This window comes from Amphiprion ocellaris, chromosome 7 (genome assembly GCF_022539595.1).
Source record: "Amphiprion ocellaris isolate individual 3 ecotype Okinawa chromosome 7, ASM2253959v1, whole genome shotgun sequence".
Taxonomy (NCBI): domain Eukaryota; kingdom Metazoa; phylum Chordata; class Actinopteri; family Pomacentridae; genus Amphiprion; species Amphiprion ocellaris.
In genome coordinates this window covers 3,716,191-3,732,156 of record NC_072772.1, presented here as the reverse complement: position 1 = coordinate 3,732,156, position 15,966 = coordinate 3,716,191, and the positions used below count along the sequence as shown (strand labels likewise).

The window sequence follows — 15,966 nt, the reverse complement described above, 5'->3', positions numbered from 1 at the left end:
CACCCCTACATCAGTAATTCAGTTGATTATAAGAACATTAGTTAGGAAAAAATCGTAATAAATCAATGTTGAGGTGTTTTAAAAGCAAAAATGGGAAGCATGTCTTTGGTGGGTATGTTGGACATCTTTGGCTTTTGGAAACTGACTGATTTCTGGACGCTTGACTAATGACTAATAACTCATTGATTCATTGGGAAAATATCCAGCAGGTGAATCAATAATGAAATAAGCATTAGCTGCAGCTCTGCTTCAGTGTGAAGAAATGATTTTTCTTGTGCTGGGGGTATGCGAAGAGATGAAAGTGTTCTGTGCTGACTTCTCTCCAGCAACAGATGAAGCTCTCTGCATGACCTGGCACAGAGTCTCTGTCTGACACACACACACACACACACACACACACACACACACACACACACACACACACACACACACGGTCACATGAACAGGCTCACAGCTTAGGTAACACACAGTCAGAAACATGGAGAGAGAAATATCCATTTTTACCCTTTAAAATCTCCGTCTCGCTAGACATGATTAAACATGCTTTGTATTTTTAGCCCGATATAAACAGACATAGCTTTCAACCCACTTCTCTACCTCTCACACACACCCAAACACACACTCTATAATTAGGAGCAGAGACGACCAGTGTTTCATGTTTCAGCTCCACCCAAATGAGTACCCATGTAAACCCAAGCACACAAACACAGGCCACTGCGCCTTTAACTCAGCCTTGTATTCCTCTGACAGAGACAGCAGAGGTGATGGATTGGAGTTTAAAGTCCTTCGCTGGTGAGAAAACACGAACCATCTCCCTCACTTTCTCATCTTCCAGCTCTCACTCTTATTTCTCATGAAATAAACCTTTTTTTTAAAATCTCCCTCCCTACCCTGATTTACTTATACGGCCAACCTGTGTGCAATTCTGCTCAGTAGTGACTGTGTCGAAGCTATAACATCGGAGGCCGTCTCCTCGCTGCTACATAAATCCCTATTTCCTCCACAGCACGCTCTGCCACTCACAGCCTGCGCCCCTCTTTGATAGTTTTCATAGAGTGGAGAGGGGGAGCCGGGCGGAGTGGGGAAAATGGTCTCCTGCTGTATTTTGGCTGTGTGAGAACACAAGGCTATAATGCCTCCTGACAGCCAGAGGAAGAAAACAATTAGCCGAGAGCAGGAGTGGGAACGGCAGCGAAGGACAGGGGGTGTCTGGAAGGGGAGGGAATAAACAGAGAAGAAAAGAAAAAAGGAGCCGAAGGTGAAGATTTGCAGCAGTGTAGTAAAATGAGTTTGAGCCTAAGCTGACTTCCATGCCAGCGAGGGTATAACACAAGCTGAAGAAGGGCTTCAACTTTGTGCATTTTTATCCACTTCTCTCAGACTGTGGTGAATCATGACTGAATGAATCAGGGGAAGGTTGTGTGAGTTTTTGTGTATCTATCAAAATGATCTGCCAGACAAAAAGTTGGGGCATGTGTAGCTGCAGGCTATGGCTTTCCACTTTAAACAGCTATTTATCTCCAATCACAGCACTGCCTGAGCCTGCTTTTTGCTGCCCTGGCATTATTTCCACCTTACAGACCCAGATGGGAAGCGTGTCTGTGTCAGTTTTTCTACCCCTAGAGGCTCAATATTGCTCATCAGTACAAATAAGTTCTATTTTGGTGTTTGTGTACTGGTTCGGAAGAAGAAGGTTTATCAGGTAGCTGACTAAACTGTACTTTGACCACAGATAAGAACAGTTCAGATGGCACCACTCCCATTGAAGCTGTCTGAGACTTGAACTTAATAACCTCACTTTTTACACCAAACATGGAATTTGGTGACCAAATTTGGGTTCAACGCTTGATTCCTCCACTCTTTGAAAACAAACATGACTATCTTTGGGTCTTAATGCATCAAGCAGACATTTGGCCATGAAGCACATTTTGCTGATTGTACATATTAAATTGCCATTGGTAAGACAGCTTATACTGACTAGCTTTTCAGTCTTTAAAAAAAAAAAAAAAGCTTAAGGTATCTTGTTCAAATGTTTTGCTTCTGCTCTTTCCTTTCTTCTTCAACAATGAAAAGACCACAGGCTGACAATGCAAGTGAAAAGCAAAGCTTTATAGCGCCAGCTGCACCTTATCTGACTTATTCTTATATTTGCTTTGTGTGGGAGCAGATTCTAACAGAAGACATGATGATTATCCAGAGGCAACGTAAAGCTCATGACCAGTTGGTCTTTGCCATGGCTTGTTCTTTGAGCTCGGCTTAGTGTTTCATACAAACGCTCTCCGTCCCTCAAGGTAAAGGGAACATTCAAAACAGCTGTACAGCACAAAGATTTGCTTATTTAAAGCAGGATTCAAATACATGTGCACAGCATATTTGATAGAATTCTTCTTTTACCAGAAATAGAAAAAAATATAGAGGGCAACCAAATACAAACCCACATATGGCCGGAGTGCTGCCAGCATGAACCTGCTCTTTGTTAAAGGGTCACACAGAACACAGTTCTGAGGAAACTGAGATGCATAGACAGATGTACACCTGGTTCTACTTTTTGTTCCATTCTCAACATATTCATTATTTGCGTTACATACAAAGTCCAAAGACAGCATGTCACATCAGAAGAATGCAGTGCCCTGAGCTATAATTACATTTTGAGGCTCTTGGCAAAGTACTCTGAGCATGAACTTTTCTAAAGTTCGCAATGTCTAAGAAGATGCACCCAAAGCACATTTTTGACAATATGACAAAAACTGGTCATATTCTGCTTTACCTGAGTTAAATGCCCGACTTGCTGTGAGGAATCCAAGGTTAAGCTGAGATGAAAAATACTCCACATACAAAAAGAAGGGGAAAAAAAACATCTACCGACACTGGCAGACAGTCAGGATACCACGAGGAGAAAAAGATACCCTTTGATTTGATTTAGTGAAGTGAGTTTGTGCATGTGTGTGTATGTGTGTGAGTGTGTGTGTGGACTAACAGGAGACAGAAGACTGCTTGACTGTGAAGCTGAAACAGTGCAGTGTAAAAGAGAGTGTGTGTGTTTGAGGGCCGGGCGTGTTGCAGCTAGTATCAGCGTATACATGGACACACTCACACACACGGTTTTTAAGCCTCGGGGGGCTGAACTAGACACCAGAGCCCCAGCAGGAGCTCTCCACACCTGCTTAAAGCCCTGCCCTCACAATCTCTGAAGCTCCCTCCCACTTCCCACTAATTTCTATGTTGACGATTTAGCCTTCCAATTCCCTCCCTCTTTGGTTTCCCATCCATCTGCCTCCCGTCTTCTTCCACAGGTTCTTACTTATCCCAAAATATCTCTCTTTTCAGGCCACTCTGCTTTGTTTTCCAGGACCTATCTCCACTATGACCTCTTTACTGATTCTTTGTACTTACTTATATCCTCTATAACTGCACTCAAGACTTCTTAAACCCCACAATTTGTTCCCTCTCCTACTCACACCTTCTCTCGCTCTACGTGGCACAGTCTGAGTCCAGGGTGAAGGTAGTAGTTTGGCTGTTAGTGGAGGGTGCCGTGCACAGTTCAACTGCTGAACTCGAACATAAACACAGAGTGCAGAGAGGAAGGAGAAAATAGAGAGACCGTTCTCCGCCTTTGCACTTTTCTCTAACCTCTCTCTGCTTCTTTCTCATCTTTTGGATTTCTTTTCCACAGTCCTTGAGTGCTTTTCTGGGGCAGAGCGCAGCACACTTGTACAATTTGATTTGGCTCTTGGCCATTTTAGTGTTTATATGGTGAAGCCTGAGCAACATTTTCCTATTAAGCGGCTCTTCTTCGACCTATTACTCCCTTTGATGACTGGAAAAGAACAAAGGTGAATGGTCACATCTGTCCCAGGAGAAAAGGTTCACAATTTTGGAATAAAGCAATTTGTAATCTCACGTGTAATATTGGGTATGTGGTAACTTTTTGCAGTTTCTAATGTATTATCACCCATTTAGAAGAGAATTGCAGCATTTTTTAGTGCACTTACGTAAGGTGGAGAGATTTGTAAGAGATTAATGATCAAAATTGATGCAGTAGAAGCTAGCATCCTGACTTTTACTCCCTAAAGTTAGTCAAACTTCCCGTAATGCATTTTGATAGAGTTGCTTTTGATACATTTATCCAAACTCTGTGACCAGGTGTTTTTTTGTTTTTTTTTTTGTTTTTTTTTTTTTTTACACAGAATTTAAAAAAAATATGTTATGGGTAGCTATTTTCTCAGATTCAACAAAGCTATGACTGTTTTTTAATCGAATTTACTCAGTGCTTTATACGAATCTGTGCACTAACGTGAAGTAAATGCTCTGTAGATGTGTGTTTGACAGTGAAAGCTCTTCTCTGTACTTTTAAAGTAGGAGTGGTGCTGCAGGTCTCAGCACAGGCCCTATCTTTATAACCACAGTTTGCCCATGGGGTGTTTTTAAATTGTATGAGTAAGTCTGGGTGTGTGCACTCTGAGATTGAAAAAGAACTAGCCTGTAGGCATAGATTTAATACTTCTTCAGAATGTACCTCAGAAAACACACCAGGAAATTTGTGAGTATGGATAACCGTACGTGTAGCCTGACCCCATCTCTGCCTTTTTAGCTTCATGACTGGATAGGAAGAATAATATTATGGTTCACCTTTCAGCGGTGTGGAGCTAAATGGAGGGTCAGAGGTAGTGTTGCTGCTGGTGTGTCTGAGGTCCCTATGGGCCCCTCTCTGCCACGCGCCTCCAGAGTTCATTAGAATCAAATTATGAACAGGTCACCATGCCTCCTCATCATCATGAATCTTCCTGACCCCACACCCAGCGCCTGCAGGCGGATGCTGAGATTACAGCAGCCAGGAGCCACACCCTAACTAAACACACCTGCAACAATATGACCACTTCATGAGTACAGAACTGAGATGGGAATGAAACAACACAGTGGCTTTTCATGACACAAGATACACTGCAGTCTGCAAGCTTTCCATCCAGGCTAAGCCTTAATAGTAGGTGATAAAGCTTAAAAAAGATCTGCAAACTGTAAATTAATTTAACCCTGTATTCTACCAGATTGTGCAAAGGGAATTGCTGATGTGCAGATGAAGAGGATGACGAGAAAAACTGCCCATGTATGTGTTTCTGGTGAACCATTCAACTCACCAATCCTTTAACATTTCTCATATACAGTCTATTGCAGATCAGCTCAACCAGCCTCCAGCCACTGAGCGACCACTACAGATTATTAGCTCTGACTTTCACTGTGTTCCGTCCTTCTGAAAGCACAGATGCTTTTGAAGCTCTACTGAAGCATGAATATCTCTGTCCCACTGGACCCCAGCAGCATCCCAGACAGACACACCCCTCCATACACGAATACACGCTACCGTCTCACTGGCGGGTCCCGGATGAGAGGATGCCTAAATATTTAACAACATTTTAAAAGCACTGACCTCCCCTTTCCTCCAGAGTGTCTGCTAAGTCCAGCAAATTTGACAATTAAGACATCCAGATAACCTCTGACAGATAAAGTAACTGGGAATGTCTGGTGGGAATGTCTCCTGAACTGCCACTTGACTGGTTTTGTGCTCTTGTTAGCAGGTTAGCAGAGGGTCAATAATAGCCACTTTTACCATTTCTGGAAGCTCAGAGATGAAATGAACCACACTGACAAAATATGTGCAGTAATTTACTGAGCTGATAAGAACAAGTATGATGGGAATTGCTCTGCAGAAGTAGCAACAGCACCTAAATGACTCTAAGAGAGGGATTGTCCTGGATATGATCTTGTGTCTCCTGTCTTTTCTAGTAAATCTCTCCAGCTCAGGTGGGATTACATGACAAATTCCAATTTCTTATCTAGACCATCACAATCTGAGGCCTGGTTTTTCTGCGACTTTGGAGCTGGTTGGATGCTGTGGCTCTATCATCATAAAATCTGCTCTATCCTATCTAGCCACACCAGGCCTAGTCTACCTTGTTGTGCACACATGTAAGACACATGCAGAGAGCAAGAATGTGTCAATAATGAGGAGTTTATGTGCGACTTCAAGTGTGTGTGTGTGCATGAGGAAGATAGCAACTGCATGTGGACATAGAGACTCTCTTTCAAGAGAATTTCTTCCACCCAGGTCACTTATATCACAGCCCACAGCCTGAGGGGGGAGAGAGGAAGAGAAAGAATGAGAGAGGAAGAGAGAGAGCTGGCTTTCCTCGGACTAAAGCATGCCAGGAGGTGATCTCTTCATTTAAGATGGACAGCAGGTAATGAACATTGACACGAACACATGATCCACGTGGCCTTGAACTGCTCGGTCCTCTTCCTGTCCTTTCCTCCCGCTTTCCTTCCTCTCATCCCCCCACTTCTCCCACTGCATTCCTGACATGCCTCAGGGAGACAGAGGGGGCCTCCAGGACAGACAAACAAAGACACACAACACACACAACACGCTCACAATAGCACTGGCTGCAGCCATTGTGTGTGTGCACTGAGGAAAAGGTCTTGGAGCTCGCATATCAATAGAGAACACCAATCCAGCTTTCTTTTTTTTTTTTTCAAACACACACTCGGCCTTGCTGGGTTTTACTCAGCGACAGAGCTGAGTGCTGGCAATGAAACTCCAGCTGCTGTAAACAATTTTCTTCCAGCTCCTTCCAAATATTTTAAAAGCTACACCCTTTTGGACCCACATACTGACAATAAACCATAAAACTCTGGCTCAGATTGCGATTTAAACTGAGTGATGTAATGAATTTGCAAGTGAATAATAACGGCCTTTTATGCTGGAGCTGCTGGTGAGGCATGAAAGCCCTGTAAGCAGCTTTCTGAGGAATGTCAATGCAACACTGACCTCTTCTGGCGGAAATCTCACATGGCCACAACAAAGAGCATCTAGATTCTCAGAAATTAGGTTACACAGGCATCATTCTCCCAGGTCAGCAGCAAATATTCAGTGTCGGACTGTCAATAGTCTTCAGTAATGACAATTATGTGCGCAGATGACTCTTACATTAACAATAATGTGACAAGTTTGCATTTCATAGAGTTATGTGGTCTAGTTTTTAATTTGTTTCAGTTTCTCTGGATCTTCCTGGGGATATTTATGTGATTCTGCAGTAAGCTGTGTTGAATTCCTGTTTCCTTGCTTCACCCCCCTACAGCCTCCACTTCCCTCCAGCTGTGTAGACTCCCGTGATGGTCAGGTTAATAGCTGGGCCACATAGCTTAGTGCCACATTAGCCGACTAATCCCTCTTCCTTACTTCAGCTAACCTGACCCCATGTTTCCAGGGTCCATCTGACATGGATAACTGCTGGATTACAGCAGCCCATCAGTGCCTTATGTGTAAGATGACCTTTGACACATAGCAGCAGAAAAGCTCAAAAATCTTTAAAACACAGGAACAACACAGAAACAGCAGTGCTGCACACTTACTGAGGTGTAGTTGGTTTTGCCCATGTTGTGGTTCTGGTTCTGGTTGAGGTTCTGGTTTTCCTGCTCTCTGCACTGCAGCCCGGCCAGATGTCTCTCCAGGGCTGCCCAGTCCATGGTGGGCAGAGGCTCTTCCTCCACACTGTCCTCCTCTCTGTATCCTCGCATCAGTCCCCCAGTCCCCCCAATTCCTCCTCCGCCTCCGCCTCCTCCACCACCGCCCCCGCCACTGCTGCTGCTGCGGCTCCCCCTGCCTTGCCTGGAGCTGCGGTGGCTGGGTTTGGGAGTCCCTGTGCCTCCCTGTGGTGTGCCGGGGGAGTGGAGCTGGTTGCTCCTGGGCAAAATCAGATTTCCATTCTGTTTCAGTTCCTCAGGGACAGCTGCGACTGAGGTGGCAGTGCGTCCGCCGGGTGCCGGTAGGGGCGGGATGGTCTTCACATCCTGGAATTCTTCAGCGAGGCTGCGACTGTTTACTGTCTTCCTGTAGCCTTCGCCGGTGCCGTCATCACTCACAATGCCATTTCTGCCTTCCCCCTCACTGGAAGGCTGTGGGGAGGTATAGTCCTCTCCATACTCGCTCTCCCACTCTTCTATCACCTTCTTCTTATACTCTTGGTAGTCCTCGTCCTCCTCATAGTCCTCTAAAGTGACCAGGTCTAGAGAGGGGGAGGATTTGTAGTCCTCCAAAGTGGCCAAGTCAAGAGAAGGGGAGCAAGGTGTGACCTTGTTGGAGTTGGACTCAGAGCTGGAGCGACTGGACGCATCACTCCCCAGGTCCATGCCATCCTCCCGATAATCCTTCAAGAAAAAAAGCATAAAGAGAAAAAATGAGACTGAGGAATTTTTGGGGGAAAAAAGGTATGAAGAACAAGAGACATACTGTTAAGTTGGACATAGTGAATGAAGAGAGGTGGAGGGAAAAGAGGAAAACAAAAAGAGAATCTAAGGAAGTGTGTAGATTTAGATTAATCACACCGGTGTTGTAGTCTGCAACCACAAAGCACTTCCCGTCCCGCAGGAACTTCCTTTCTGCACAGAATTTTGCAGTCACTGTCTCTTTTGGAGTTGTTTTTGCAGACTTTTGCCCCCCACAACTGCACTGCTCTGGACCCTGAGTCTTGGTACACTATGCTAACAGATAATCTCATTCTTTTTACATTCCTCTGTATTAGTGCATGTGTGGAAGGGGCTTGTGCAACACTTAACACACACAGTGAAGGCGGAGTCCGTGTGGCTCAGTGTGTCAGAATCACATCCCACCACCCACTGCTACATCTGCACAGCACCACCGGGACAAAACAGGGTGTTTGGAGGGCTGAGAGTGAGTGACAGCGATGTGTCGATGCACAGCAACACCGAACTCTGACATGAGTCTAGAGATGTTCTCTAACGTTGACTCCGATGCTCCTGCAGAGCTCCACTTTCTCACCTGCGTGATTAGTTCACAGGTAATGAAACTGTCATCGTTGTTTACAACCGTCTCACAAATCTGCACCTGAGCCTTCTCTTGCAGAGTTATGGTTCTTTTCTACACAGGGTCTCATTGTCAAAGCATCAACATTTCTCTCAGAGCAAAGAGAAATTAACAACACAATCCTAAGTGACCACAATATGAGCTGCCCTGGAAAATACATTAATTCTGAAGGCTGCTGATTGCCGGTTCAGACAACAAGGACTCTGAATAGTTCTGCCTCTAACCCAAGAGAGAGAAATTGCACTGTATAGCCACAGCATTACCCTAATGAACAGGAGCTTTCTTGAGTCGTTGCCACTAGATTACACCTGTGCAGACTGTGGCTGCTGACGTCAAAGGGCAAGCAGAAAATATCTATGTTAGGGAAAGCAACGTGACTCAGCATCTTAAGAGACCAGATATAAAAAGTGCTGATGTGTTGTGGAAACATAAAGCCACTCCATGCTGAGGAACTTGCATTTCTAACATGAAATACTAAGAGGTCAAAGAGAAGACAAGTGAAGCTTCTGGAGGGACAAGGTTGGTGCACAAGGATGCCCACAGTCACAAAGTTATCAATACCTGGTTAGCTATTTAAACAACAATGCATTACCACTGAGGTGTTTGGAAATCCAAGCAGGAGAGTAAATATCAGTGCCAAACCAGTGCCATGCCTAGTTTCAGTTTTGCTTGTTCTAAATAGGGAGAACAAATTTGTTGTGGTTGACTCTGAATATATGTTTCTTTTAATTATTTCAAACAAGAGGTGGGTTCCTGAGGTGAAAAACTCTTGGAATGTCTTTGGGTTTACAGCTGAAGGAGGGAAGACTTAATGGCACACATCACCACAGCAGCAGCCCGCTTATGGCCTAATAGCCTGGAATCGCTTAGATCCGTTTTATTAACAGCACACGAGAATGCGTAATAAAGGTAACATTTCAAAATCATCAGAGCTTCTCGTATTTATTTATTTTTACCGCTAAAAAGGCAGGTCAACCTTACCGACGTGCTCATCAAACGCGCTGGAACAGTGCACGGTCACCAGTCTCTGTGGTGTGAGAACCAGCCTGTCATGTTGGCTTTGTCACCCTTTTAAGTGCTATTAAAAAAAAAAAAAAAAAAAAGACTCGGATTCAGGAACCGGGTGGGTTTTCCACTCCAAACGCAGGAGAGCAGCTAAGTAGAGTATCCAAGCTGCGATCGCGTTTCAAATCTCGGTCAGCGATCCTTTATTCCCTCCTTGAAGCGCTATTATCCCGATTTGTGCAGCCTCCAAACGGCGCCTGGTTCTCCACAGATCGTCGCGTCAGTACCGGCTACATGATGGTCACATGATTAAAATAATGTAATCATTTAAAGTGAGTGTATGAGAGTCAGAAACAGAGCGAGAGAGAGAGAGGGTAAGGCGCTGCAAGACGGCAGGCTCGGAGCGGTAAAGCTGATCCGCTGTGGGATTAACCGAGGCGCAGGCGGACCAATACAGGCTGGATTTGGCCAACTACAAAAAAATGCATGCAAATTGACAGCTGCACCGATCTCCACCCCGCAGCCGGGTGCCGGTGGGTGGGTGGGTGGGGGGTGTTTAATATTATGTCAAAGACACCCAACTCCTGGCTGGAGATGGTTTGCAAAAAGAGGGGCATCATCGCATACGCCCAGTCTTTGTATGCATGTCCGAGAGGCATTTGTGCACGCATGACAGTTGCACGATTACGTCTGGTTGCGCACAGTTTGTCCAAACAATGAACACACTGACCAAAAAAAGGCAATTCCGCTTATAAACAATTAGATAATCCTGCATGTGTTTCTCCAATTTGCACAGTCATTCACAGGCTACTCATATGATGTAATGTTCCCCCCCACAAAAAAAAGTCCCAGGAGGAACCTGATCTCGGCAACAGCGGTGCCAGAAACGCCCAATATCACACCGATCACAACAGCTGTGATCCCCCAACTCAATACAGCATTATCGGTCAAAATGGAAAAGTCACCGCCTGCGTGGAGCTACAACAACATCTACTGCCATTTAAACGAACCGATACTCACTGTCATCATCTTTGCAGCTTCCCCCTCCACGTCTCAAGACATTTTAAAGTGTAAATCCCGGCTGTTAGACAACGGCGACGGTGCTTGGACTTCTTGTTTCCCGGCAGCTTTATTCTAAGGGCGGGCGGCGGTGCTGCTGCTGGAGAGGCTGGCTGCGCCGGAGAAATCACAGAGAGCCGGTGGATGATTCAGAACAGTCATCGCTGTGAGTGTGTCCACAGAGGAGCCACGGCCAGGAGTCCAGATAGGAAAAGAAAAAAAATGAATAATAACGTGGATGTCTTCAAAATCCCCCAGCAGGTCAACGCTGTTCCGTCTCCCACCCGGCGCACACGGACAGAAAGATGCCCAGCCAACAGTTCAGCCTGCGCTCTCTCTCGCTCCCACGTCAGCTGGGAAATAAATAGCCTCTGAGTAAAGTGCGTCCCCTTCCACTGTGGGCTTTCAGAGGTTTCACACAAGCAGGGCGGCCCGGATCACTCAGTTATTACCTAGAAACTAACACCAAACTAAAACCACAGCGCGCTTCTCCCCCGGCTGGCACACGTCTTGTGTTTTTGTGGCGCCTCCGTCTCTCTCTCTCCATATATAAAGTCTCTCTGTCGCAGCCTGCCGCTCTGAGGAGTGACGACGACAAAACACAACTCAAGCCCAACCTTCTGCACCCACTGACCTTGCAAATGGTACAGAGAAAGCTGGGCGAGAGAGATGGAGAGATAAAGAGAGGAGGAAACTATCTGGGTGAATTATTAAACATATACTTCTGCTGCTCTGAATTTAGAGCAGTCCGGACCTGTTCTTTCTGTCACAAGAACTGGATTCACACATTTACAACAATCATTTTCATCTTACACTGAATTACCAGTTTATTGGTACACCTGTACAACCTCTAGTGCAATCCAGTGCAACAGCCCTGAAATCAATCCAGGCTGCAAGATTCAGTTTGAGTCGAGATCATGGCACGCAGAGAGTGGATTCAAGCGCTCAAAGTGCTGCAGATAGACACTGTTAAAGGTAAACACAATCAAGAATAGCACGTTTTTACTGTCCAAAAATATACTAGTGTTCAGATACAGCACAAAGGGCAAGTTGATCATCGCACACCCACATATGAAATATCACATATTGCTGGGTGACTTTCACATTGGATTAATGGAGCTGCAGGAATCCCCCGAGGCTAGAACACTCTCAGCAACACTCACGACTGCCTTCCTGAACAATTTACGGAGTTTTCTAGTGTTTGGCGCAACAGTGGGACAGAATTAGACCCTTGTCCAATGCAAAACCACCATCAACCCCTCAACAAACACTGGACATTACAAGCTTCACAATAGTGGGATGGTATTCAGTTCATTCTCCAGTTAATCATAGATAAACCTCATCTTTAGAATCTTTATCTGTGAATATTTTGGTTATCTGTTCATCATTTCAGTCATTTTTAAAGCACAAATATATTCCGTTTCCAGCTGTAAACCTTTCTTTGACCGATATAATAGTAAATTGAATATGCTTGGATTTTGTGCACTGTTGCCTGAATAAAAGAACAGTCCAAAGGTAGCACATTGGGCTCTGAAAGTTTAGGAGGAATTTGATGTTTCATAGATATGGCATACTGATCAAAACTGAAAATATTTGCTAGTTGCAGCCTCAAGTTTCAGCACATCATTGACATGGATGTAATAAACTCATATTCTAGTATATTTGGACCAGATGACAGTTTCTAATAATATCTACTTGTGCTATTAGCTTCTATTTTTATTTAGTATTGCCCTACATGGAATAGCAGCACAATGGTGTCAAATCTGCTGGTCTGTGGTTTTCTGCTGAGCTTCCTCTAAAAGTTCAAAGACATGCAGGAAAATTTGCTATTTTAAATTTGCCATAAGCATATGTCTGTGTCTTTGTATGAGACTGGTGACCTGTCCAAGTTGTATTCCTGGTTTATTTCACTTCTTGCCCCATGTCAGCTGGGATAAACTCCAGTCCTCCACAATCCTCCATTGGAGCGATGCTCTGTCTGGATAAATTCACTGTCGCAGACATACGAGTCGATGCACAACACTGACAGCTGCCGTGTCTGAGCTAAAGAGGGGTTAACACCAACATGTGCATGATATCTTCATGTTGCATTCTGTTTCTTTGTGCAGCAGCTGGTAATTTACATTCTTCAAACTGGAGAGCAACATCAATGTCAGTGTGACAAACTAATCTTATCCCCAGCAGGAGCAAAATGTCGTCCGTGGCTTTAGTGTAACAAGTGTTTTGATGATGAATGTATCACAAACATTTGGAAATACAAAGGCACTGCATTCTACTACAGTGATGTTGTTGACTCACAACTTTTTGGCTGGTGTGCTGCCTGGATTTGTAGTTGTTTGAGGGATGGGGGCTGTCTTCAAATATGGTGTGTCAAATGTATAATAGCAGCACAAAGGACTTCATCCATGTAATGACAGAGAAGTACTTCAAAGACCCCTGGCTGAGCTTCTCCATACTCTGCAGTAGGGACAGTACTAGTGGGGATCTCCCAAAGAGGAGACAGCAGGAGTCCCGCCTGTTGTTACCACTCCATTCCCCACCGCTGCTTTCAACTCTCTTATCAGCCCTTCCACTCCTCCCAATCCGCTTTTCCTCCCCAATTCCCCAAATATTAATAGGTCATAGTCAAGCAAAGCGAGGAGTTGTAGAGTTAACTGAATGCCTTTAAGGAGGATAAGCTACTTTTGTTTTTTTATCTGAGAGAGAATGCGAAGACTGTAAATTCATATGCTCACCAGGCAATTAACTTATCATTAGTTTGTCAACAGGAGGCCAATGTGGTTTAGGTCACTCTAGCACTCACACAGTTGGCTGTCTTTGAAGTTTCCAGTGGTTTTTGGTGTTACAGACTCTAAAAACAGTTTTGACATGGCTTCCTTCCCCTCAGTGAATTGTTCCACAGAACAATAAAAGCCGAAACAAGCTTAGAGTCAGGAGGGCCAGATGAAGATGTCCGTGATCTGTCACATCAAAAGCCCCCTGATGCATGCCTTCATCAACACCTGGACTTTTACTGGACTTTTGATTGAAGTGGTGGTCAAAGAAAGTTCACCGTGCAACACTTGCAGCGCCTTGGATCAATCACGCCTTTCGTTTTTTTTTTTCTACTTTAAGCAGAGGTGCGGTGTCTGTCAAGCTGCCATTCTGTGAGATTTACCAGTCACCGAGGGGCAGATACATGTGGAAAAACAGCCTGCTCTAGATCTACAGTATCTGGGAAAGCTTCGCTCTATCTGCCCGCCTAACAGTCCATCCGCAGCAGATATCTGGCAGGAATCACTGAAGGCCCATTACTGACAGAGAGATAAGGCTCGAGAAAAGAATGCCCCTCAGATAATACTAAAAAGTCGGGGAACATCTTCCTCTGGTTATATCTGTCTCACAGGCGTTTAAAAAACAGGGAGCTCCTGCCAGTTGGTGAGAAATTGAACCTGTCTCTGCCTTGTCAGGAACTCACCAACTCCAACGGAGAGACACCAAAAGTGACCTTGGAGGATTCTCTCTTTCTCTCTCTCACTTTCCTCTCCACCTCTCTCTCTCTTTTCAGGGACTGACGGAAGGAGTTCACCTTGAAAATAAGACACGAGGCCAAACCGGATGACAGAAAATGAAGCGTCAGAAACATGACGGTGGTACAAGGCCAGACCCACAGATGGGAAACGTCCTGCCTGGTTATGAGAGTCGCCAGGCCAGAAGAGGCCACACAATAGACTCAACACACAGATAAAGAAGACCCAATCCTGGCTGTCATGAAAGAAATCGCTACACTTCATCCACCTTGTTCCACCTAAATGCCTTCGTATAGCTCCTGCATATACGGCAAATGCAACGGTCGGGTGCCAAGATGTAAGGGTAAACGGAAAAATGTAAACATTTCCCCAAACTACTACTGTCAGCAAAAGATTGTGGGTTTCTCTTTGTCTGTCTTGTTTAGTCTTGTGTACATACAGGATTTTGATAACAGGATTATGGGAACTTTTTGCTGGCAGTCATTTTCTGACATAAATAAATCTTCTGAGCATCACAGGGTTTAACATGTTCCACAAGCCAGTTTAAAAAGATAATTTAACCACAGGGTACCAACAAAGTTATTTAACTTCAAGTAGCTCTTTGTCAGTGTTTTACACTAAAGTTTGATTTATGCTTGTACATCGAGAAGTTGTACTCTTAACTACAGTGAAAACACGCTGTATGCAGGCTTGTATTTATTTTGATTAAATATCTATAATGCTGCAATTTTTTTCTTTTTTGTTATGCAGATTACTATTTATCTGAAATATATGAAAATAATGATACAATTACAAAAACAGTCTGTGAATTTAAATGTTGGATGTAAAATAACACTAAAAACCTGTAATCATTAAATCATAAAAGTTCCCTTTTAACCAGAAAATGGAGAGAAGAAAAGACAAATTTAGTGTAATTCCACAAATTTTCTAATTTAATAGATGAAACAGCTGAATTTGAGTTGAATACTGTGAATGTATTTCTAAAATTATATATAATTAGCTACAATTAACAGAAGAAGAAGAATTAGTTCAGAATTTAACACATATTTAGCTGCTACATGAGAGCTATTTTGTATAATTACTTAAGTAAATAATTTCACAACAAAATATTTGAGAAAATGTGTATAATATCAGCAGGCAATTATACTCTGCCAAAATAAATGACTAGAAGTAGAGCGCTTAGGAATTCCTTTTGTTCAGTGTGACAAAGTTATAATGCCAGTAATCATGAAACAAACAAACCAAAAAACATAACAGATTTTCTTCGATTATGTATCTTAGTCATTCATGGCTTCTTGGTTGCACCAAGGAGAAAAACATTTTGTACTGTAATGTACTTTTGTTTTGTAAAGCAAAAATGTTTCTTTTGGAGAATCTTTGTTTAACAAAGTGATTTTGACAAAACATCACAATTTTAAGCTCAGATTTGTTAATTTTTTTCAACTGAATCGCACTTACCAAATGATGCACTGATGTAACAATGAAAAATTGAGAATCCTACAATTCTCTCTGTTT

General features: G+C 43.8%; 1 protein-coding gene across 5 annotated transcripts in view; it reads right to left on the bottom strand.

Moving 5' to 3' along the window:
• The window catches only part of schip1 (schwannomin interacting protein 1), a 221,218-nt gene that overhangs the window by 31,251 nt on the left and 174,001 nt on the right, over window positions 1-15,966 (bottom strand). For 2 of the 5 annotated variants that reach the window (XM_035953303.2, XM_035953304.2), the window contains exon 9: window positions 7,408-8,202. In XM_035953303.2, the coding sequence (XP_035809196.2) occupies window positions 7,408-8,202 (795 nt within the window). Of the gene's footprint in view, window positions 1-2,767; window positions 3,056-7,407; window positions 8,203-9,859; window positions 10,257-10,903; window positions 11,476-15,966 lie in introns of those variants that run through there. The other 3 variants (XM_023281229.3, XM_035953305.2, XM_035953306.2) reach the window with 3 other exon arrangements.